The 24,435-nt window shown below is 40.5% G+C and overlaps 1 protein-coding gene across 1 annotated transcript in view; it reads right to left on the minus strand.

The window, feature by feature from the left end:
• Positions 1–409: 409 nt before the first annotated feature.
• LOC115777295 (CD82 antigen-like) overlaps positions 410–24,435 on the minus strand; it is a 37,584-nt gene continuing 13,558 nt past the window's right edge. Inside the window, exons 2-9 of the mRNA XM_030725150.1 lie at positions 19,553–19,625; positions 17,395–17,467; positions 12,890–13,011; positions 7,854–7,928; positions 6,252–6,350; positions 4,940–5,113; positions 4,773–4,856; positions 410–3,223 (exon numbers count right to left, since the gene is read on the minus strand). Of these exons, the coding sequence (XP_030581010.1) occupies positions 3,146–3,223; positions 4,773–4,856; positions 4,940–5,113; positions 6,252–6,350; positions 7,854–7,928; positions 12,890–13,011; positions 17,395–17,467; positions 19,553–19,615 (768 nt within the window). The 5' untranslated portion in view covers positions 19,616–19,625 and the 3' untranslated portion in view covers positions 410–3,145. The remainder of the gene's footprint in view (positions 3,224–4,772; positions 4,857–4,939; positions 5,114–6,251; positions 6,351–7,853; positions 7,929–12,889; positions 13,012–17,394; positions 17,468–19,552; positions 19,626–24,435) is intronic.

Raw genomic sequence — 24,435 nt, forward strand, 5'->3', positions numbered from 1 at the left:
TCGAACCCTAAATTGCCATATGAGACAGTGTGTGTGTGTGTGTGTAAAACTGGGTGCTCAAATTGAGCAGAAAAACATAAGTACCTGTCCATTTACCATGTGATTACATTTTTGCATTAATGAGCTTCCAAACTCATTAATGCTGATTAATTTATGATTTTTGTCAGCTGATGGTTTGTTTATCAGTTGTGGGATCATCATCTTTTCATTGCTCCAGTGTATCCTGTTCTATATGAGGTAGGAAAAGAAGCACTGAAGAATATTTCTTTAATATTTAGAGACTTCAGCCTGCTCTTATTTTGGCTGCCACACACACACTTCACTCAGTTAGGAACCTTCCTAAGAAAAACTGTTAGATTTTTTTTTTTATATTCAACAATGTTAAAAGCATCAAAGGACTGGACAGAACTACTGTAATCAGTTTATTGGCAAAAGGAAATATGAATGCATTTGTGAGTACAGACTTATGACTACAAAAAAGTTATAAAACAAGAAGCCCGTGTAGTTCTAAACAGATGTACCGATGATGTACTGTAAAAACCATATTTTGGCTCAAAGTTAACATTCTACACAAATGAATGCCAAGGATCTATGCCAAAAATATTTTTCTTACTCCAAAATCATATGCTGCATCAGCTCGTCTCACACAGTTCAAAAGTAGTATCAAGTCCCACACCTCTGGGTTAAACTGGCTTTTATTCTTAAAGCTAAAAAAGGGCTATTTGCTCATCAAAAGGCAACTGTAAACCAGGAGTGATACTTTTAGAAGACAAGTATCTCTTTAGTACTTTATTATTACTTTATTATTTTTTTTATTATCCAGAACAAAATCCAGACTTAAAAGAAATAACGAGAATGTGAAAGAATACGGCTTAATAAGTGAAGGAGACACCAGCTGCTATAGAAAACACTGGTATGAATACTTTTTGGAATCAAATTCATACAAATAATCACTAAAATTATATACAAAGTACTATAATATTACACGATAACTCAAAACACTGGCATAGAAAAATTAAAACACAAAGTGGACTTTCCAGACTCGTCCAAACTTAGCTTTTCTTTACATCTTTATGGTGCAGCAGATAAATGAACATTACAGGGAAATCATTCACAAGTGGATGCAAGCATCAAAATAAGTACATTTACTCCTTTATTTAACTCAAGATGGCTAAGGACAAAGGCAAGAAAATAATTTTTCCAGATGAAGGAAGTTAGATTTGCCTTTTAAGAAATCAGAAATGACTCTGAAGTATTTTGTTGTTGTTTTGTTTTTGTTTTTTAATTAATTTGCTGAGAGGGTTGTGGGTGCAGCAGTGCAGAAAACACTTTGTGTTTCATCTGAAATTCAAATGATGAAACTGGAAACTCAAAATCAGTGAAAGCAACATAGTCCAGAGTAAAACCTCTGACCTGCATCGTGCTCAGCTGTCACACAGCTGCTTCTTAATATGGAAATGATGGCCAAACTGGAAAATTTAACAATTTTGAAAATTTAATGGTTAATGAAGTTTTTATTAAATTAATGGCTCCAGAAGGACAAAAATACACATTCTGGCATTTACTTTACCCTGCCCCCTGGAGGGGGAACCGGGCTGTTGTTTTTGGTATGTTTATCTGTTTGTTTGTTAATATTAAAGCAAAACCATCGATTTATACCAGATTTGCACTAAAGATGGCCAGTAATCCCTACATCACTCAATTACATTTTTGGGTGAAGGTCAGAGGTCAAAATTTTCTGAAAATCTTGTGAACACAATAACTCGCCAACTATGTCACCAAGGATGCTCAAATTCACACCATAGATCAGGGGTGTCCAAAGTACGGCCCGCGGGCCAAACATCTCGGATTTTATATGGCCCGTGTATCTTGTCCATACATGTGCTATTTTTGGCCTGCCGGCCCAAGCAATGAAGACGACTCAGCATGCAATTCCTCTTTTTAACTCATGGAGGCAGTGCCGTGTAACAGACATCTGCCAACTGCTTCAAGACCTCAAAAAGAAGTAGATTAAATGCTTAACCAATCACAGCCCATGCCATGTGTCTGGGTGGGGGTCATAGGTGGCATACAGTGTTGCCAGCTTAGTGACTTAGCACCACAGGCTTCCCAGCTCTGTGGGAGGTCATGGTCGTCAGTACGGGTGTGCAAACGAAGTGGTATGCAGCGCTTAGCGTTATTGAAAAGGGCATGTTGCTGTTTGACACTGATGACGCTCCACCGCACCAGACCTGCCCTGTGTGCCCTTCACATTAGTGTCAGTAGCTTACCAGTTGCTCTGTTATCAGAATTACACAGCAGTATTTTACAGTTTCTGTATGTTATAAATTTCACTTAGAAATTCAGAGCTTTTATGCTCTACATTTGGTCACTTCATGTTTGTTTGCTGCACAGAAATGAAAGTATTAAATAATATTTATATGCATCTTTTATTCTTTAAAATGATGTCATCAGGGACTGTTGGCCCTTGGGCACTTTCACATCTGGCCCTCCCTGAAAAAGTTTGGACACCCCTGCCATAGATGCAGCTACTAAACATCTTAGTCTTAGTTTGAATCTTGGCGACCTCGACCTCAAGGTAAAGGTCAAAGGAAAATTATGGGCATGGACAACAGGACCTGTGAGTTACCTCAGTGATTCAGTGTTTGGAGAGTGACGCGTTTGTGAGACGAACAACGTTCGAATCAGCTAAAACATGGGGGGGGCGGTGTTTGTGCGGCATCACTTGTTGAAAGATTGTTTCAGTTTTCTGCTGCACTATTACAGACAAACAGGATTTACTTTCAGATGTTCAAGGGAAACTAAAAGCATGCTGCAGTAAAGTGACAGTATGGAAACCAGCAACGCTGTATTCTGAGCATGAGAGCTTGTAATATCTGGGCAGGGAAGGAAATCCGCCATCATCAACTTCTTCTTTGTTAAGCTCTGCTAATCCAATTTCCCCTCAGAATTTTTCAGCTTTGCTCTGATCCAAAGTTCAAAACTACAAGTTTCTAAAGTGCTCAAATAAAACTGGAGGAAAAATCTAACAAAATAAAAGGAAAAAAGACATTTCATTATTTTACATTTGGGTACAATTTCACCAAATACTTTGCTCCCTCGTTGTGTTCCTTCAGTTCGGTATTGTAATTTCCTCTGCTGAGCTTCAGTTCTTTGGCACTTTGGTATACAGCTCCATGGGAATGTTCCTGCACAGGCAGATGGACAGGATCATCCCCAGCAGCTGTCAAACACACAAGCACACGTTTTACATTTCTTACTTTATGCTATGTTTTACTCAACCTGTTCATCTTGAACAAACTCAATACATATAGTTGCAATATTTTGGAATTACTAACATTTCTGCACTGATTCCTCCTCAAGTCTGCTTCTTCTTAGTACAGTAAGAACTATTTCAAGACACACAGACTGAATAAACTGATAACACAAAAAGTCTTTAACCAACACACTGAACAGCCAGACTGAAAAAAGTCAACTCTTTATTGACTTGTGGAACCTCTTTAGTACTCACAGCCTCCATCAGACTTGAACTGAAGACTAATGAATTTTTTTTTTTTGCCAGCTGTGACACTCCGGCCACTGTGCTTCACAGTTTGGGAGGAGGTTTTGTTGTTGGTGAATTGCACCTTTGTATTCCACTCAAACAAATATTTGTGACAAAGATTTGTCAAAAATTTGTGAGATTTTTGAAAAAACAAACTTTTGGTCCACTGCTACACAGAACAAAGTGCTGATGAGCATCCAAGCGTTGTCTTGCATACTTGAAACATGTTTTCTGGTGAGCAGCTCAGTCCTTTCATTAACACCATTGTGCTCCAGTGTTCTTCAGTCCACTGTCAGTATTTGTGCATTTTCCCAGCATCTCTACAATGCTTCTAAGGTCCTGTGAAAGTTGTGATTGAGGTATTGTTTCTGTCTCAGAAGAGCAGATTTTGTCAGTAACCAGACTTTGTATAGCTTTATTTACAGTGCTTTAACTGAGACACCCTGTGTCAGGGCCCTGGGCCTTCTGCCCAGTGTTTTGGGTCCATCTCCTGCCCATGACACCCTGCATGGAATTTTTGAGATGACAAAGCATCTCAATTGTATTTAAGAAATCATTTTTTCACATAGGACCAGGTAGGTTTGGATAACCTTTTCCCTTAATAAATGAAATCAACATTTAAAAACTGCATGTTATATTTATTCAGGTAATCTGTGTCTAATATAAACTTCTGTTTGATCTGAAAGAAATATGAAAAAAAAATATGAAAACCCACACCTCCACTTTCATCTCTTTAGCTGGAACTTAAAGGCTTTTTGACAAGTGCAGAGATTCATTTAATTTTCCAGCCTTCACTGAGTGATTAACTCAATGTGTTCAACAATGACATGAAAGGTATGACTGTTTGCTTTATTAGTTCGACTTTAATTGACCACATTTTATGATAATAAAGAAATCCAGGTACTTTTAACAGTTTGAAAATTTTTTTTTAGCAACTTCAGCAGTGGTGGACTGAAACTGAGGCATTGATTTGCATGCTGTCTGGCTGGCATTTTTCAAAGTGTATGTAAACATTGGGCTCCATTGCAGCATAACTAAGGGAGGGTTCAGGGTCACCTGATCCAGCCTTAACTGTAAGCTTTATCAAAAAGGAAAGTTTTAAGCCTAATCTTAAAACTAGAGAGAGTGTAGGCCAGCAGTCTGAGAGCGAAGTGCTCTGTTGTGGTGACACGGTACTATGAGGTCTTTAAGATAAGATGAACCTTAATCACTGTTAATGTTGTTGTACCTCAATAAGAGCCACTCCGAGGTAGATACTGAGCACAACCGCAATGTTGGTGTGGAGCCATCTCTCCACGCTGGCAGCACATCCCTGATTAAGACAAGTAGCTTAATTACTGAAAAATGTAGCCAAGAGTCAGGAAATAGGTGAGATTAACAGAAAACACCATTTACCACATCATATACAGGCCAGTCAGGCGTCTGAGCCTCACAGAATCCACTGCCAGAGAAGTTTCCAACAACGAGTGAGATGTTCTGGCAGGAGCAAGGAAACAGCAGCTGGGAGCTGTTGATGATGACCATGTTACCGCTCCAATCCATACGACCGATCCAGCCACAGCACTCCATCTACAGACGGGCAGAGTTAAACAGACATGTCATCTGTAACAGCCTAACCTAACCTGCAGGGATGTTTGAGTAGAGTGGCTGCTCAGACAGGAATGAGTGCACCTCAAACGGATTCAGACAGTCTGGATTCTGGAAGCTGAAACATGGACTTCTGAATTTACTCTCCAATCAAACAGCACGTGTTTTCATCCACAATTACTGTCTCTTTGGAGCAGCTACTGCACTTTGGGCCCAATTTCCCTCAAGTTAATACCCATGTAAACATTTTTGAAAAAAATATGAAGGTATTTTATTAGTATAATTTCACAGCACTTTTCTGGGGCTGGCTGGGGGAAGCTCTGGTTCCTGTTAAACATGTAAAAACACAACACTGGCATGAACCATGATTAAATGTTCAGTTTCCATTTATGCAGTATGAAAATTTTCTTTTTCGAAACGTGCGAAGGCCCTACTGCAATTGCTCCGTTTATAGACATTATACTCACTCTGATGTAAGAGTGTTGACATAAGATGAATTACACCCCCTCCAATACAATCATATACTGCTAAAACATGGAAATAATTATGTTGAAATGTTTTGGCTGTACTGTATACAGTCCTCTATATTAAAATGTAGGGACTTTCAAATATAGCAATATAACTACCCATATATAAACTAAACAAAGTTTGTTGATTAAAATAACTAAGGTCTAGATTACTGAATATTAAATATTTATATTAAGTCATTTTTGTTCGTCAAGCTCTTAAAGCCATTTTGTTGGAAGAAAGTGACTGATGGCTGCATTAGATGAAAAACAATGTGATGCCTTTGATTGGAAAGATTGGTGGAGAAGTGGAAATTAAGATTGTTGGTGTTATTATTAGTTATTATTAAACTCTGGCTCTCTTCCACAGTGTGTCTTTTGTCCTGTCTCTCTCCCCTCATCCCAACCGGTCACAGCAGATGACTGCCCCTCCCTCAGCCTGGTTCTGCTGGAGGTTTCTTCCTTCCTACTGTCACCAAGTGCTGCTCATAGGGGTCAATTTGACAGTAGGGTCTTTACCTTCCTGTATAAAGTGCCTTGACGCGACTGTTGTGATATGAAATAAAAGTGAATTGAATTGATGCTCAGTTCTAGAGTCAACGCTTCCAACTCACATTCCTCTGGATGAAATCCAGGGCCTGCTCTGTGGACGAGTTCTTTCCAGGGTAGTCGTCCAGAACCTTGTTGATGATCTTGGACAGCTCTTCATTTACCTGAACGACAGAAGTTTGTGACAGTTGGTAAAAAAAATGGAATACCATAAACATATAGGCTCAAAAAGGTGAAGACAGCAGAATAAGCCCACAATGGACTCACGTCTGTGTCCCATGGTGGATCAAGTGTGTGTATTTTGTTTCTTTTTGTAAACGTGTTGTTGGATGAACAATTAAATTAAAAAACACCCTCACGCTATGCTGGATAGACACGGAGTCAAAGGTCACTCAACATGGACTGTTTTAAATCAAATCAATTAGAATATTTGAGTTTTTGCATAACAATACAATCAACACTTCCAAACTTTTGTCATCTCCTTTCTAATGACTGTGCAGGACTTTCTTAAAAATATTAAGATTCGTTTGTAGGAAATTATTAACAAAGGTTCCCCGGAAAATATTTGGAAAATTAAAGAACTGTAAAAAAAAAAAAAGGTAGCCAAGTTTAAAAAAAGTTTATGAAATTAATGAGACAAAAGAAAAAAGTGAAGGTGTATTTTGTTAGTAAACAGCGATGAATAAACACAAACTCAGGTGAAATGTTAGGATCCAAATATCTGCTGTTTGGTCTGAACACAAACGTAAACAGAAAAAGAGGCTACAATCTGACACAAAACATCTGCTCAAAATAAAGTTAATCACATATAAAAACCTGCTGTAGCATCAAAATGTTATTGGAATGGATTAAAAAAAGCAACAGTTCCAGCTAGCTGCTGAGATACATTAAATCAGCCAACGTGTTCATACTTTCCCTTATTACAAAATCCTGGTATCTCAGATTGTTAAATCAGAAAAAGAAACAAAAGAAGAGTGAAGAGTGATGCAGTGAGGTAGCTGTGAACGTCAGGTGAGCAGAACAAAGAGTTTTGTTCAGTTTAGAAATCGTACTAAACACAAATATATTTTGATTAAAAAAAATTAAAATATAAGGTGCACAAATGAATGTATATCAGGTTCACATCTCACATTCCTAAATAATCAAAAAAAAGAAAAGAAAAAAAATTTCACGAACCACAGTTTCTCAAAATGTGAAGTTATTTGAAGTGTGATCCATAAAGAGAATGAGGAAGATTAAAACACAGCACCTGCAGAGGCTGAACACTACAGAGCAGATGCAGGAAAGCTTCCCAGTCAGCTCAAGTCTGTGGTGCTGGACATGACTGAGAGCCAGAGGGGAGGTTTGAACCTCAGACAGCAGATGGCTGCAGAGCTTCCAGCTTAAGTTCACACACGTGCTGCTGTCTCTCACAGAAGTCCTCGTCCTTGTAGCTTTTTGCTTTTTCATTTGTGTGAACTCGTGGCTGTCTGATTTTTGGCTTTGACTTTGCAGGTAATTTAAACTAAGAAAACCAAAATACTCACCTCTCAAACTAAATTAAAAAACATAAAAAACTGTCTTAACAAAGAAGCTTTAACTTTTTTTTTTCCTTTTTGCTGAAATGCTCCAGAGTAAACACCAGAAGACGCCACAAGACGCCCCCCCCCCCCCCCAAAATCACTCACCACATCCTTCTGGAAGTAAAGTAGGACACCGGCTGCAATCTGAGCAATAAGGATCAGCAGGAGGCAGGTGAAGTACTGAGGAGGAGACACAAACATAACATTTGCAGATTTGTGTCAGTTGCCGGCTCAGAGCAAATCTATTTTTGAAGTTCATCATGTGCAAGTTGGAATCTGAAAAGAAACTACAGATGAATGTGCAGTAGTGGAGTTTAAAAATCACAAAATTGAAATTAAGTGAGGAACAAATACTTCAAAATTGCACTAAAATACAGGTCCTGAGTAAATTTACTTGGATACCCAAACAACAAGCCGTGGGTAACAAAGGACATTAAAGCACTTCTCAACAATAAGAAGAAGGCCTTCAGGGCTGGCAACAGGGAGGAGGTGAGAACGATCCAGAGGGAACTCAAAACAACAATTAGGGAGGCTAAAAACAATTATAGGAGGAAGCTGGAGCTGAAACTCCAGCAGAACAACATGAGGGAGGTATGGAGTGGAATAAGAACCATCACTGGCTTCAGGACCAGCAACAACAGGGGAATGGAGGGCAGTGTGGACAGGGCCAATGAGCTAAATCTGTTCTTTAACAGGTTTGACACTGCAGGCTCTGTCATCCCTCGTCCAGACAGCTCTGCTGCCGGTCTCCAGAAGTCCACTCCACCCCCACCCACCCCCACACTTCACACAGCCTGCTTCCCTCCTGTGATGGCCCTCTTGATGTCTCCACCCCTCCCCCACCCGCCACCTCTACAGTTAGTCTCACTGCTGACCAGGTGAGAAGACAACTTAAGAGACTCCACAAAAACAAGGCTGCAGGCCCTGACGGGGTCTCCCCCAGGGTGCTTAAAGCCTGTGCCAACCAGCTTTGTGGAGTACTGCACCATGTCTTCAATATGAGCCTGGATCTTCAGAGGGTCCCTGTGATGTGGAAGACATCTTGCATCGTTCTGGTCCCGAAGATGACGCGACCCAGTGACGTCAAGGATTACAGGCCAGTGGCACTGACTTCCCACATAATGAAGACCATGGAGAGGCTCGTCCTGGATCAGCTCCGGCCCATGGTCCAGTCATTTCTGGACCCCCTCCAGTTCGCCTACCAGCCCCGCCTGGGAGTTGAGGATGCCATTATCTACCTGCTAAACCGAGTCTACGCTCACCTGGATAAGCCGGCCAGCACTGTGAGGGTCATGTTCTTTGACTTCTCAAGTGCATTCAACACCATTCAGCCTGCTCTTCTGGGTGATAAGTTGACAGCGATGCAGGTAGATGTCCCCCTTGTGTCCTGGATTGTTGACTACCTGACTGGCAGACCACAGTATGTACGCCTGCAGCACTGTGTGTCTGACAGAGTAGTTAGCAACACTGGAGCCCCACAAGGGACTGTCCTCTCTCCCTTCCTCTTCACCCTCTACACCACAGACTTCAGCTACTGCTCAGAGACCTGCCATCTTCAAAAGTTTTCTGATGACTCTGCAATAGTTGGATGTATCAGCAGGGGTGATGAGGATGAGTACAGGAGGACAGTGAAGGACTTTGTCACATGGTGCAAGCGGAACCATCTAGAGCTCAACGTGACAAAGACAAAGGAACTGGTGGTGGACTTGAGGAAAGACAAGGCACCGGTGGCCCCTATGTCCATCGGAGGGGTCAGTGTGGACACCGTTGAGGACTACAAATATCTGGGAGTACACATTGACAACAAACTGGACTGGGCTAAGAACACTGATGCACTATACAGGAAGGGCCAAAGTCGTCTCTATTTTCTGAGACACCTGAGGTCCTTCAACATCTGCCGGACTATGCTCAGGATCTTCTATGAGTCTGTGGTGGCGAGTGCCATCCTCTATGCTGTTGCATGCTGGGGCAGCAGACTGAGGGCGGCAGACGCCAACAGACTCAATAAACTGATCCACAAAGCCAGTGATGTGGTGGGAGTGGAGCTGGATTCGCTTATGGCAGTGTCGGAGAGGAGGATGCTGTCTAAGCTGCAGGCCATTATGAACAATGGCTCCCACCCACTCTACAACACAGTGATGGGACACAGGAGCACATTCAGTGCAAGACTCATCCCACCAAAATGCACCACAGAGCGCCACAGGAGGTCATTTCTACCTGTGGCCATCAGACTCTATAACTCCTCCCTTAATAGGTGACATTGTGGTTCATCAGTGTCATTCACTTATCAGTATTCAATTGTACATAAAATTGTTTAAATTTCCATATACATTGTACATACACTATATACATTGTACATTGTACATACACTTATACATTGTACAAAAAAGGACTGTGCATATATATAATGACAACCTATTAAAAATTTTTGCACTCACAATTTTCATATGTGTATAGATTTAGATGTGTATATAGTCAAAATATCTCTTAGTCTTTATACTTTTATGCCTTTAGTGTATGTTATTGTGTTTTAGGTTTACTCGTTTAAATGAAACGGTTTGCAGCTGTAACAGTAGTAATTTCCCTTTGGATCAATAAAGTATTCTGACTGACTGACTACTTTCCACACTTTCATGATCCACTTAATAAGTCTTTTTAAAGGAAAGATAATCAAGATAATGCACTGTAACAGCACACAGACACACACGAGCTTTACTGTTCAGTCACGTTTCATGTATGCCAGTTCACAAGTCTGTAGGTAAAGGCCCCAGAACATCGGAGGGAAAACCTCACCAATCAGACTGAACAGACAGGCTTGTCCAGTAACACAAGACAAACAACAAAACATGACGTGACACATGCTAAAAGTTAAAGGCAGCACTAGTAGGGTTTAGCCACATCGAGGATTTTTAATCATCTGTACTATCTAAAGGAGCGACAGCTGTCTGAATTGCAATGTTGCTTGTGTTTGTGCCAAAGACAATACAATAAGTGCCTCAAACCTGCATTCTATCTGAAGGCCAGCAGAGGGTGATAGCTGAGGCTGCAAACACAGTTGTGGTCTGTGGGAAAATGGCTTTCTAATGTGACTTTTTTCCCTGCTAAGGTTAGAATCTCATATTGAATAAAAAGTTCTGTTTATTTATAAATAATGGTCATACTAGGTTTCAAAAAGGAGGATTATCGGTTGGCGGCAAACTTATTTTCTGGTAGAGAGCAGAATTCATGGTTCCATCTATTACAGAAGTGCTCCAGGTTCATGACAGCAACAGAAACAGCACCAAACCATCACACTATCACCACCATGTTTGACTGTTAGCATGATGTTCTTTTCATGAAATGCTGTGTTTAAAAAGTTCAAGTTGTGCTGTTAAAAAAAAACCCTCCAGTGTGGCTGAATTAAAACAACTGTGCAAAGAAGAGTGGGCCAAAGTTCCTCCACGGCGATGTGAAAGATTCACTGCCAGTTATCACAAACACATGATTGCAGTTCAGCTTTATTTTAAAAAAAAGGGGGAGGGGGGGGCAAATATATAGCTTAAAAAACTTAAAGGAACACTTTGAAAAACACATCAGATGTCAGTGGGATAAAAATCATGCTGCATATCTGTACTGATATGAATTGGGTGATGTGTTAGGAACCCTGAAAAAAATCGAAGGGAAAAAATGATGCAGCAGGCCAGTCCATTTTGTTGAAATTTCAGTGCAGCAACTCAAAATGGTCCTCAATGAAACGGTTGCAGCTGTAACAACAGAAATTTCCCTCTGGGATCAATAAAGTATTCTGATTCTGATTCTGAATAGTTTTTATGGCTACTGACAGATGGTGTCCTGGAGGATCTCCTCCCATATCTGGACCAGGGCATGCCTGAGCTACTGGACAGACTGAGGTGCAACCTGCTGGTGTCAGATGGACTGAACATAATGTCCCAAGGTGTTCTATTGGATTAGTTCAGGCGAGCGTGGAGGGCCAGTCGTGGTATCATTCCTTCATCCTCCAGGAACTGCACGCATACTCTCACCGCACGAGGCCGAGCATTGTCGTGCACCAGTAGGAACCCAGGACCCACTGCACCATTGTAGGGTCTGACAGTGGGTCCAAGATTTTCATCCTGATACCTGATGGTAGTCAGGGTGCTGTTGCCCAGCCTGTAGAGGTCTGTGTGTTCCTCCACAGATATGCTTCCCCAGACCAACACTGACCCACCACCAAACTGGTCATGCTGAATGTTACAGTCAGCATGACGTTCTCCACGGATTCTCCAGACCCTTTCACATCTGTCACATGCACTCAGGGTGAACCTGCTCTTGTCTGTGAAAAGCAGTTATGTTCCTCATCCTACCAGTAGTGACACGGGCCCAAGCCAAATGCAAATCTACTGAAAAAACAGTCAGAAAAGATGAGGTGGGAAAACTGTCAGTGGCCTCCAGCCGTAAAACCATTCCTGTTTTGGGGGCTGTCTCATTGTTGACCCTCTAGTGCACCTGGTGTTAATTTCATCAACACCAAAGCAGCTGAAACTGATTAAAAACCCTCTGCTACTTAACTGACTTAACTAAATATTCCAGAAGTTTAACCGACTTGATGCTGAACTCTGATTAAAAGAAGTTTCTTTAATCTTTTTGAGCAGTGCACGTTTTTATAGCAGGAAGGAGAAAGAGAAGGACACCGGCCCATCCACATCAGCGGTGCTGAGGTCGAAAGGGGCAGCAGTTTCTCGGATCTCTCCTCAACTCTTCACACAGACATTGTGATCAGGAAGGCTTGTCAGCGCTTATACTTCCTATGGAGGCTTACTGTCATGCCATCAAAATCAACCTGACTGCCGCTTCCAACTGTCAGAGTTCTCATGTGCAGTAACGCTGCTTAGATAGGTTTTCTTTGTCTTGGCAAAACCATTTCATTGTAATGTTGATCCTGTGTTAACTTACATATGACAAATAAATAAAAATTAACTACTGCAGTAGTAAATTGGGCTTTTTGTTATATACAACACTACATCAGCACAACAGAGCTTATGGTCTCCATTAAGAACTCCCACCCATTAACTTCTGAAAAGGCTTCACACTGTTGTACATTTCAACAGTAAATCCCTTTGTTATCATGTTTAAAAGATGAAGCCACACACACACATACTCACCAGGCCCAGCAGACAGCGGATCTCATAAATGGCCCCCAAGCACCCGAGGAAACTTAGGAGCATGGAGAAAGCCCCGACTCCTATCAGAATGTAGCAGGCCAACTTCACACCTGAGGAGTTATCTGAGGAGCAGCAAAGATCTCAGGTTACAAACTGCAAGCCATCCGAACATTTGACTATGGCTAGGATACCATCAGCTGTATACTCAGAGGTATAAGAAAAAGAGGTGCTTTTTGTTCAAGTAGCAAAGTGCATCAGTTGCACCTGTGCCCACATGCAAATGCACATTTGAGTTGTAATTTGTTTCTAAGGCTAAAATACTCGTGATTCACCTCAGTGACAAGTTTACATGATTCAATTCTGACAGTGCAAAGTGATAAATTTCAGACCAAATTTAAGAATGTGAAGTCGTCTGTCTGACCATCGTCAGCGGTTTCAGTTCCAGCTCTCTCCTCTCTGGATGTGTCTTCTCTTTTTCATGCTTTCTTGTGGGCCAGTTCTCTGTCTCTCTAACTTTGATGCTGTCTCTCTCCCTCACTCGTTCCCTGGTGAATTTTGAATTCTACGGCTTTTCACAGACTCACAGTCACAGGTATATCTGGCAGCTCAGGTGGAGGCAGGATTCATCCAGAGGAGAGCTGCTTTATGATGAACTATTCCTCCATGTAAACCTGAAATCTATGCTACAGCCAACCTGTATGCAGACGAAATATCATTTACCATCAGATCCTGACTCATCCGCGCATTAAAGTTACACAGTAATTGTGTCATGTGTGTAAATGTGCGAATCGCCGTTGTTCTTCTGTATTCCATGATAGGTTTTTATTACAGTGAGTGTACTTTAAGATTCAGACACTAATCTAAGCCAATTAGTTCCTATTAATCAGACAATGCAAAAAGAGTGGAACTTAAGAGGCACCCATGCCGACGCCCTCTCTCACAAGTTAGTGTTAATGTGGCTCTAGGGCACCAGGGGCCCCGTCCTTGGCCAGGGGCCAGGGGCCAGGGTGGCCGGCCTGTGGCGCGGCCGGCTGCCGGTTGCCTCTGGTTCTCAGGGGTTCTTGCCCTCTGGCTGTGGGAGCTCTATCTAGGGCAGGGATAGGTAATTAATTTTTCCAAGGGGTCACATCGAAAACCAGAGTTCTGTTGGCGGGTCAAGCCAACAATAAGTTAAACTTAATTCTGCTCAATATTTATTCCCTCCCTTCCTTCCTTTAAGGTGTGTTTGTTCACTGTCCTGCTGCAGCATGAATCCTTCTCCATAATGATCTCCACAGGAGTCCTGCAGAGGTTAGCAACAGTCTCACTGACCCGTTCAGTGACAGCTTCATAACCTTTTACAGCCTGATGCACATCAAAAACTGTTTCTAGAATTCTAAGAAATCTTTGTTTATTCCACAATACACTTACAATAATTAACACCACAAGACTTGTAAAGATCTTGACATATGTTCTTTAAATAAAAGCACTAAATCACACCGGCTTTACATCCCACTGACTGAAAACAGCTCACTCTAATTTCACCTTTTAGTTTACTGCTAATTCTAGAGATTCACATACTTTTGCCTCCCACAGATTTTTCTCAGTAAGCAAAACACCAAGCCTAATTTATCAAGCCTAATTTATTGGATTCCCTTTTTCTTTTTTCTGCTTCAAGAACTTGTGTTAAAATCTGATGATATTTTAAGTTATATTTATGAAGAAATACCAAAATTACAAAGGCTTCACAAACTTTACAACTGCACATTGACAGCGTTACACATGGGTGATTTCTGTCTGAGGGATAAAGCCAAAATTAGATCTTGTTTTGTTCTTGTTGTGACTCAGTGCTTTGTCTGTACAATAATCTGGTTGCAGTAGCCTGATTTCATCTCTCCCATGCTGCACCAGGCCCATTGATTTACCCTCAAAGCCAGTGTGATCATTGGCAAGCCCAGACAGGCCACGGCCTTGGTTCATAAAATGTTCCACTGAGCATCAATACGCCTTTATGTACAGACACAAAGCTAAACTGTGTCTGCACGTCTCATTTATGTGCAGACACACATCTCATTTGAACTTGCCACTTCATGTGGTTGGCGTTGTATGACCGCATTCCTGAGCTCAAATCTCTGGATTCACGCTATCAGTCCACTATCAGTCCGTGGGTCCGTCCTCTCAGCTCGCTCCAGGCTGTGATGTATTGTGGGCTGCGAGTGTGTAGTGATGAGTAAGGCAGCGAGCGCACCAGGCTGATGTGATGCATACTGATGCTGGACAGAGCAGAAAGAGCCCAGTGTCTGAGGAGGACACCTGCTGAGCAGCCATGGATGACAGACACACATCGTCAGTGACGCTCGCTGTTCCACTCTCTCTGTATTACACTCGCTCGCTGCCTGTCTCTATATTTCTCCATCAACCCTTCTTCAGTCGTCTCTGTGCCTTTTTGTCTCACTGACACTGCTCATCTTTCTCTTTCTATTAATCTGTTTTTACCACATTAATAAATTACTGCTGAAAGTAAAATTTGATATTATATCTACACACTGCTATGTCATAGCAAACAGCAGCTCTTCAGTTGTTGGATTGCTATAAACAAATGTTGTGTATCTAAAGTGATTTTCTTTTTTTAATTTTGGTTTCAGCTTTAATCAGACTTCAGTCATCTGACATTTAGTTTGGTCCAGTTTTCCTCATTTCTTTGGTGATGTTTTGTCTCGTTTTTGTGCTTTAATTTTTTATCCCTCAAGAATTTTGATGCTGTCACCACCAGGTGTTATTTTGGTCTATAACAAGGTTAATGAGAATCCTCAGTGACCATGACCGTGTGCTCTGCTCTGCACAGACACACAGTCATCAATGTTTAAGTCCCGCTCATCCCTTTTGTTAGCTATCTGGCTGCTACCTTTGCTCCCCAACCTGGTAGGCACACTGCTGCTCAAGTGTGACATTGCAAACATGGACTAACTAAAATAGATCAGCCCCTTGGATCGGCTCATTGTCAGAGCTAAATGACCCAGCTATTTGAGTCTGGTACAAATACTGGATCGGTGCTGCCCTAGTTAGGGTTAGGGCAAGCTTAGGGTTTCAGTTTATCATCACGCTTGCAATAATAAATATGCGTTTAAGGATATGAAATAGTCACAGATAATTAAAACGTAGTCCAAAGTTTAGTCGACCATATCGACATCAGCTTCCTCTTTCCAGGAAGAAGTTAAGCAGCAGGACCGACAGCACTTCACAGTTTACATATTTTACATATTAAACATAATTTGTCCGCACTGAACATCACCCTGACAGTGATCCATCAATTCCCTCATTTATAGGTTTGAAAAACAGGCTGTTGAATAGTTTGTTATAGTTTATGTTAATGTAAATATATTCATTTTGAGTGGCGGTTAAAAAGGTGTTTATGTTGTATTGCTCTTTTATATTCGTTCATTGTAATCCTCTTATTGTTGTTTTTTAGGTAGACAATTTTAAGATGTGTCCAGAGACAACAGATGAAATTCTGGTGCATTTACAGTAATGTTAATGAATGTACACTGTCCCTGTCAAATAAACTAATAAAAAAATAAAAATGTGTCCACATTGCATAACATAGTAGGTGACAGCATATAAAACAAAGTCCATATAGCCAACACAATAGTTATTGCTGATGGAATAACTAGGCAGTCTGTAGGAAGTTTAGGAAACAGACACTACGTAGCACACACATAATTACATTATTATTACATAAACCCACAATTTTTTTGAGCCCTCATAACTTCTGAAGTACATGAATTATCCACACAAATGTCACAGGGCTGAAAAAACACATTTAATCTCTGTTTAAAACTGCAACAAAATCCATTTTTACCAACTCCAAGCATCACAATCTGAAGCTGAAATCTACGACCCATCAATATCATTGGACATTTCACAGTTTCTGTAACAAAACTGCAGCAAATTAATGTCTATGATACAGAGTAACAGAAACCAATATTGGTACCTTGGATATAAAAAACACATACATTCACTAATAAATGTCATTTCTGTAAAACTGATTTCATGGTAAACTGTCTCTAAATTACATTATGTGGTTTTGTTTCATAGTATTTTAATTGGTTTTTGTTGATTGTTTAAAATAAAAAAAAATAGTAATATAAACATCTTAAATCTAGAATTTACTGGACAGAATTCCCAGCAAAAGTGAAATCCTTTTACTTCTGCCTGACTCATATAGTTTGTGTTTTAACAGTTCAAAGAAGTAAATCATTTGTGTGTTTCTTCTTTTTTCCTCCTGTCGCACAAACACACAGTGAGAGCATGCAGCCAGAACACGGCCTGTTTCAGGCTGTTAATCATCAGGCTCCTTTTGTTGTGGCCCGAATGCAATCCACACGTGATTTATTGAGAAAATACAGTATATTGTTTCTGCTTTAGTAGCAGTCACACCAAACAATGAATCAGAGCAGCACACAGAGAACTGACTTCAATAAAACATGCAGAACTACAGGTGACCTGAAACCTGATCAAGCACTTACTCAGGACAACGATGAAGCTCTGATTGTCCAGGAGAAGCCAAAGTCCAAAGCCCATGATGGCGGCCCCGAACAGCTGGAGGATACACACAATGTCAGAAATTAAATATATACGTGAATACATACATGCATGAGAACTGGGTTAGCAGACTGCCCTGAGCTGATGAATTTCTTGACATTTTTCCTTTATTTTGTCAGGATGTCTCTGGATACCAGGACTGTAACAGGTAAGAACCCGAGACTTTCTGCTTTCAAGTTTGAAGTCTGTCAGGATCCAAGTCTAACTTCCAATAACTCCGGTTTTCATTAACTAGTTAATGGAAGGACACAAGAAAAGGTAGTGAAGGTTTCTTTTAGAGCGCTACTTTGGGCTACTAAATGATGAATATGTATTTTATACTGCTCAAAAATTGAAAGGGGCACTGTTTAATCAGAGTTTAGCATCAAGTCAGTTAAACTTCTGGGATATCGATGTGGTCAGTTAAGTAGCAGAGTGGGTTATTCATCAGTTTCAGCTGCTTTGGTGTTCATAAAATTAACACCAGGTGCACTAGAGGGGCAACAATGAGACAATCCCCAAAACAGGAATGGTTTTAAAGCTGGAGGTCACTGATATGTTTCCCCTCCTCATCTTTTCTGACTGTTTTTCCACTTGTTCTGCATTTGGCTTGGGTCAGTGTCACTACTGGTAGCATGCAGTGATACCTGGACCCTACAGAGGTTGCACAGGTAATCCAACTCCTCCAGGATAGCACATCAATACGTGCCACTGCCAGAAGCTTTGCTGTGTCTCCCAGTACAGTCTCAAGAGCTCCTGGAGGAGATTCCTGGAGACAGGCAGTTACTCTAGGACAGGGCTGTAGAAGGTCCTCAACCCATCAGCACAACCAGTATCTGCTCCTTTGTGCAAGGAGAAAAAGGATGAACACGGAGCTACAAAATGACCTCCAGCAGGGCAGTGAGCACAGGGCTCACTGGCACTGTGGAACCCAATTGGCACTTGCAATAGAATACCACAAGTGGCAAGCCTACCGCTGGCACTTTGTGCTTTTCACAGATTTCACAGCTTCACCCTGAAGCTGTAGAGAACATTATGCTGCCTTTAACACTCAGCATGACTGGTTTAGTGGTGGGTCAATGATGGTCTGGTCCATATCCATGGAGGGGTGCACAGACATCTACAGGATAGGCAACGGCACCCTGACTACCATCAGGCATCAGAATGAAATCCTTGGAGCCACTGTCAGACCCTACACTGGTGCAGTGGGTCCTCCTGGTGCACGATAATGCTCGGCCTCATGTGGTAAGAGTATGCACGCAGCTCCTAGAGGATGAAAGAATTGATACCACTGACTGGCCCCCACGCTCACCTGACCTAAATCCAATAGAACACCTCTGGGACGTTATGTTTCAGTCCATCCGACGATGCCAGGTTGCATCTCAGACTGTCCAGGAGCTCCATGATGCCCTGGTCCAGATCTGAACTGAATTTAGCCTTAAAGAACACATTACCCAGTCCATATCAGTACAGATATGCAGCATGATTGTTTTTGCCATTGAGATCTGACGTGTTTTCAAAGTGTTCCTTTCATTTTTTTTGAGCAGTGTATATATTTATCAGACCACCTGGATGCAGTGCTTAACAAATTTATTAGACCACCAGTTATAAAAACAAGAAAATGCAAATATTTTAGAAATCTTTAAAAAAAACTTGTTTAAAACCAAAAGTTACTGAATTCATGTTTTTATACCCAAATTTGAGCCAGCACACTAGAGAAGTTAGAAATTAATCAAGCATAATATTCAACCACTAATTCTTAAAGTAAATAGTTGTAATTTAGCATCTTAATCAAAATCAAAATCAGATCAATGTGCTTTACTATTTTTTCTGCTTTTTTTTGTAAAAACAATACATTTTTGAATCCATGGATAACAATAATCATATCATTATTTTTTGGGTAGAAGGCAAATCAAAATTTTCTAAAATACAGGACTGGCAGTGTTCCCACTCTTAATTACAAAATGACAATATTTGGTGTATTATCACATGGAATAATAAACCCAACTATAAACATACAGCTGCTCTAACACTGTTTTAAAAGTGCATTTTTTTCTGTAACAGAACATTATTATGAATCATTAGTAAATGAAAAATACTCACAAAGATGATGAGGTTAAAGAGGAACAAGAAGTACTTGCTCGCTGTCATGCAGCCTTTCCCCATGGTGCTTTATCTGCGAACATGACAGAAATGAAGAGTCATAATGGAAATTTACATAAACAGACCCAGCAGCCCAGAATTACTCTGTAAGGGATGCAGTTTAATTGTAACAGATCTGCTTTAGGGATGATCGTGATGTGAACAAGTGGTGACAGATGGTATAAGAATTACAGACCTCTGTGGATCATCATGATCAGGACTGAGGGCTCAAATCTAAAGGATTACACCCGCAAAACCAGTACAACCTCAATCTGTGAGTACGGGGGGAGGAAGGGCTGGGGACAAAGCCGGGGCCATCTAACCCATCTTCAACCTTCTCTGTCTGAAATCTATGTTCACCAGAAATCCACCAATATTTCTGGACTTCATAATCATTTATATAATAAAAAATCTCACACACTACAAACCAAGTCACATCTGTTTAAAAAAGGCATATTTACTGTTTGCAGTTTAATACAGTACTGTGCAAAAGGTGCACAGTAAAAAATAAAAAAATAAAAAAAAAGGGAAATAAGTGCAGCAGTTTATTAAACCTGTGCAAACAAACTGAAATGCAGTCTATAAGACAAAAACTGAGGTTGTACAATTCTAACAAGCTTGAAAGTCAGTGTATCGTGGGATGGCCACCTTTTTTTCATTAAAACTGAAATTTCTTAGGCAGCTTTCTTTAATTTCTCTTGACAGAGAATGATATTATGGAATTTTACAGGTTATGTCTTTAAAAAATGAATTTTTGTTGTTAAAGTCAGTTTTATTTCTTTTTTTTTTCCGCGTTTTTGGCCACATTGGCCAAATGGGGGAAAGATACAGGGGAAGACACGCGGGAAAATTGGCGACAGGCCGGGACGCAAACCCGCGCTGCCCGCACCGCAACGCGGCATATGTATGTGGTCGCCGGCTTCACCACTAAGCCACCCAGGCGCCCAAGTAAATTTTATTTTAGGAATTTTGTGTTACATTTTGTACATGCTGTCAGAACTCACGTTGTGCTTAAGAGTATTTGTATTTCCAACTTTAACTTGACCGTATCTGCACACAAGAGATAAAATATATTATATGACATGCCTTTTGTCAAACACAGCTTTTGGCCGTATGTAAGAAAGTATTAGGCCACACCTCGTAATGTTTCAGTTCTTTGATTTGTTCAGTCTGACTGGCACAGGCACATAAAAGCCAAGCTGCTTGCCTTTACAAACATTTGTGAAAAATGGGCCCTTCTAACTTTAACTTTAAAACTTTAATTTATTTAAAAAGGGACCATGTACAATATTAACATAAATGTTACCATTTGATGCATTCTACCAGAGTTAGCTTAAAGCTAATTTACATCTGCAGTCCCTTGGTAGGTTACATACATAAAATCTCAACAATAGAATATCAAATTAAAAAAAAAAAAAATAAATAACCACAACCACCCACATATAGACACAAAAAAAATTAATTAAAAAAATCAAAATAAAACAAACAAACAAAAAACCATCAATGTTTGCAGGTCTAAAACAGTTGCAGTCAGTTTGCGAAATGGAAAAATCCAAACCAACCTGAATGCACCAACACCCCTCCCTCCACACAGAAATGGCCTTTACTGTCCAATAAATCTATGAAAATCTGGGTGAGATATGGAAAACCTGCGCAATGTTTCCTTCTGGCAGTGGAGCCCTGTGGCCGACCCACTTTTCTATCACTGTAAATGGGTTACTGTTACACCATTGCTTGTGCCAGTTTGGAGAGGGGGAGAGGGGGGCACCAGCAGGGATAGCAGAGAGAAGACAATATCCAGTGGATGAACTGTTGGAGCAAAGTTAAATGGAAATTATTATGCAGTATAAATAGATATAGATATAGATAGATAGAGTAGACTGATGCCTTAAAGTCCTGGTCAACCTATGGTCTGCTTTCAAATTTGGATCTTTAAAAGAAAAATTGATAATGATAGAGAAAGAGAAAGACAAAAGCATCCATCCATCCATTTTCTTCCACTTATCCTTTCCAGGGTTGCAGGGAGGCTGGAGCCTATTGCAGCTGTCATACAGCAAGAGGCAGGATACACCCTGAACAAGTTGCTAGTCTGTCGCAGAGAGAAAACAAGCAGTCACACTGGGCAATTCACCCAGTTAACCTAACCCCACTAACTGCATGTCTTTGGACTGTGGGAGGAAGTATCTGGAGAGAACCCACGCAGACACAAGGGAATACGCAAACTCCACTTTGAAAGGCCCCGGCAGATGGTGGATTTAAATGAACAACACTACTAGCCTGGTGACTCCACTGAATCATAGCTCAATCATAAAAATTCCAGGACATCCAGGCCTTTGTGTCATTAAGACACAGCTGTAGTTCAATCAGACACAATCAAATTTGTGTCTTCTGAATTAAAAATGTGAAAATGTAGTGTTTTCTAATAATATTGCCCAGGGGAAGCATGTATAATGTAAAAGGCATTGGTCCAGGCACAGAAATCTGTGGAACTCTATAACTGTATTTTGTGGGTGAGGAGGACGCCCCATTTGCATGCACAACTTGAAATCTTTCAGATAAATACAATTTAAACCAGCACAGCACATTCCCTTTGTCCAACATTGTGTTCTAGTCTCTGTAGTAAAATATTGTAGTATTGAAGGCTGCACTGAGGTCAAGCACAGACGAGTCCAGTGTCAGGAGCCACAAGAAGGTCCTTAATAAACTAGTCATCTTCATGAATGCTGCTTCTCTGCTATGGTAAATTCTGAAACCAAACGATTTTTCAAATAAGTCATTTTTTTGCAGATGATCCGTTCGCAGTTTTAAAACTACTCTTTCAAGAATGTTAGAAATAAGAAGTTTGGAGATTGGATTATAATTAGCTAAGACAGCTGGGTCAAGTAAAAGCTTTTAAGTAATGGTTTAATTACAGTCACCTTGAGAGCCTGTGGTACAAAACCTGTTAATAGAGATAAACTGAACATATTTCAAGCTGTATTATGAATCAATGGTAAAACATCTGTGAGCAGTCTTGTAGGAATGGGGGTCTAATAGACTTGATGAAGATTTGGAGAAAGACGTTATTATTGAAGTTAGTGTAGAAAGATCGATTGGAAAGAAGCTAAATATCAGCATTTATTAATGTTGCTGTGCTTAATGACAAATTGGTTGGATGGTCATGAAAAATGTTTTCTCTGATGGTTAAAATTTAATTGAAGAAATTAATGAAGTCATTAGTAGCTAAAGTTAAATACTTGGCTCAATAGATCGCTGACTGTCAGCCTGGCTACAGCGCTGAAATGAAAAGAAACCTGGGGTTGTTACATAGGCCTGGTTACTGTTCATCGCCTTTGTAGGGTAGTTTTATGACTGAATAAAATGTGCGTGTTTTTGGATGGATAGGGTGTTGGTAGTAAAGATTAGCATGTTTCTGCCTTGCTAACATTTTAGAAGGTACTATGACACAAAGGGACAGGGATAAATTTCACTTGCAATTTGACTTTAATGCAGTTCTATGGCACAGTCACACAGAATCATGTTTGGTGCCTTCAAGGCTCTGTAGAGTTTTAAATTTTCGACTAAAGTTACTAAAGACGGTACTATTTTCTTCCTGCTGTAACATAATAGTATCTATCTATCTAAACATGACAATACATGTCTGGTTGGGAAAAAAGGCTGTGAAACAATGGCTTTGTTAAATATGGAAGTGCCACAGAGTTACTTTGTGCTGCAACTGCTGAGTGAAAAGTAAAAGTGTGAGTAACAGGAACGTACATGACGTTTCAAGTTTATAATTAGTCAAAGTTGTTGATTATTGTAGTTCTTTAAAAATGTGCTAAATTAGAAACAAAAACCAGAAGATTCTAAATATACACAGCAGCTGCTATTTTCCACACCACAAAGAAATTCTTGTTGGTGCAAGAATATGTAACAGGAAAAAAAAAGGTACAGGCCTTCATTCCCACTAAGTTTGACACTGTCCAGAGCACATTATGAAAGCAATAAATGTCATGCATTTGCTGCTGAAACAGACAAAAATGTAATTAGAAAAGATTCTTGAGAAGAAATGGCTGCATTTCAGCTTAGGTCAGTCTCATTAGAAGATTTGACCCAGTTTGCATAGGCACTGGAAGTGGGTCATCTGCACACTTTGACTTGTCTCTGTGGTCCCAGTTAGCATGCAGGCATTACCATTGACTGTTATGTTAAAACAATGCAGTTGTCACCCTTCAAACACACACACACACACACACACACACACACACACACACACACACACAAACACACACACACACACACACACACACTTTACTGCTTGATGCTCTTCTTTCCTGAGAGAACAGAGGGCAGAGTCCCTCATTCAACAGAGTTGTTGCGCTACATGACGAGATGCACTCAAGACACATAGTATTACTACTGCCCCGTCTGTGGAAATAAAGCCATTCATATGGAGAGTTAGTCAATTAGTCAGTCATATTTACAGCTCAGGTTATTGTTAGCACAGTGCAATTTTAGTCAATTGTAGTCAGAGATAGGAGGGTAGGTATTTTATCGACTAGTTAGTGTAATAAACACTAAATTGCCAAAAGTATTCATTCATCTGCCTTCACACAAATATGAATTTGATTGACATCCCATTCTTAATCCAGAGGGTATGATGCTGGCCCACCCTTTGCAGCTATAACAGCTTTGGCTCTCCGGGAAGGTGTTCCACATGGTTTAGGAGTGTTTATGGGAATATTTGACCATTCGTCCCGAAGCGCATTTGTGAGGTCAGACACTGATGTTGGACAAGAAGGCCTGGCTCACAGTCTCCACTCTAATTCATCCCAAAGGTGTTTTATTGGCTTGAGGTCAGGACT

The sequence above is a fragment of the Archocentrus centrarchus genome, unplaced genomic scaffold (assembly GCF_007364275.1).
Source record: "Archocentrus centrarchus isolate MPI-CPG fArcCen1 unplaced genomic scaffold, fArcCen1 scaffold_48_ctg1, whole genome shotgun sequence".
Classification (NCBI taxonomy): Eukaryota; Metazoa; Chordata; class Actinopteri; order Cichliformes; family Cichlidae; genus Archocentrus; species Archocentrus centrarchus.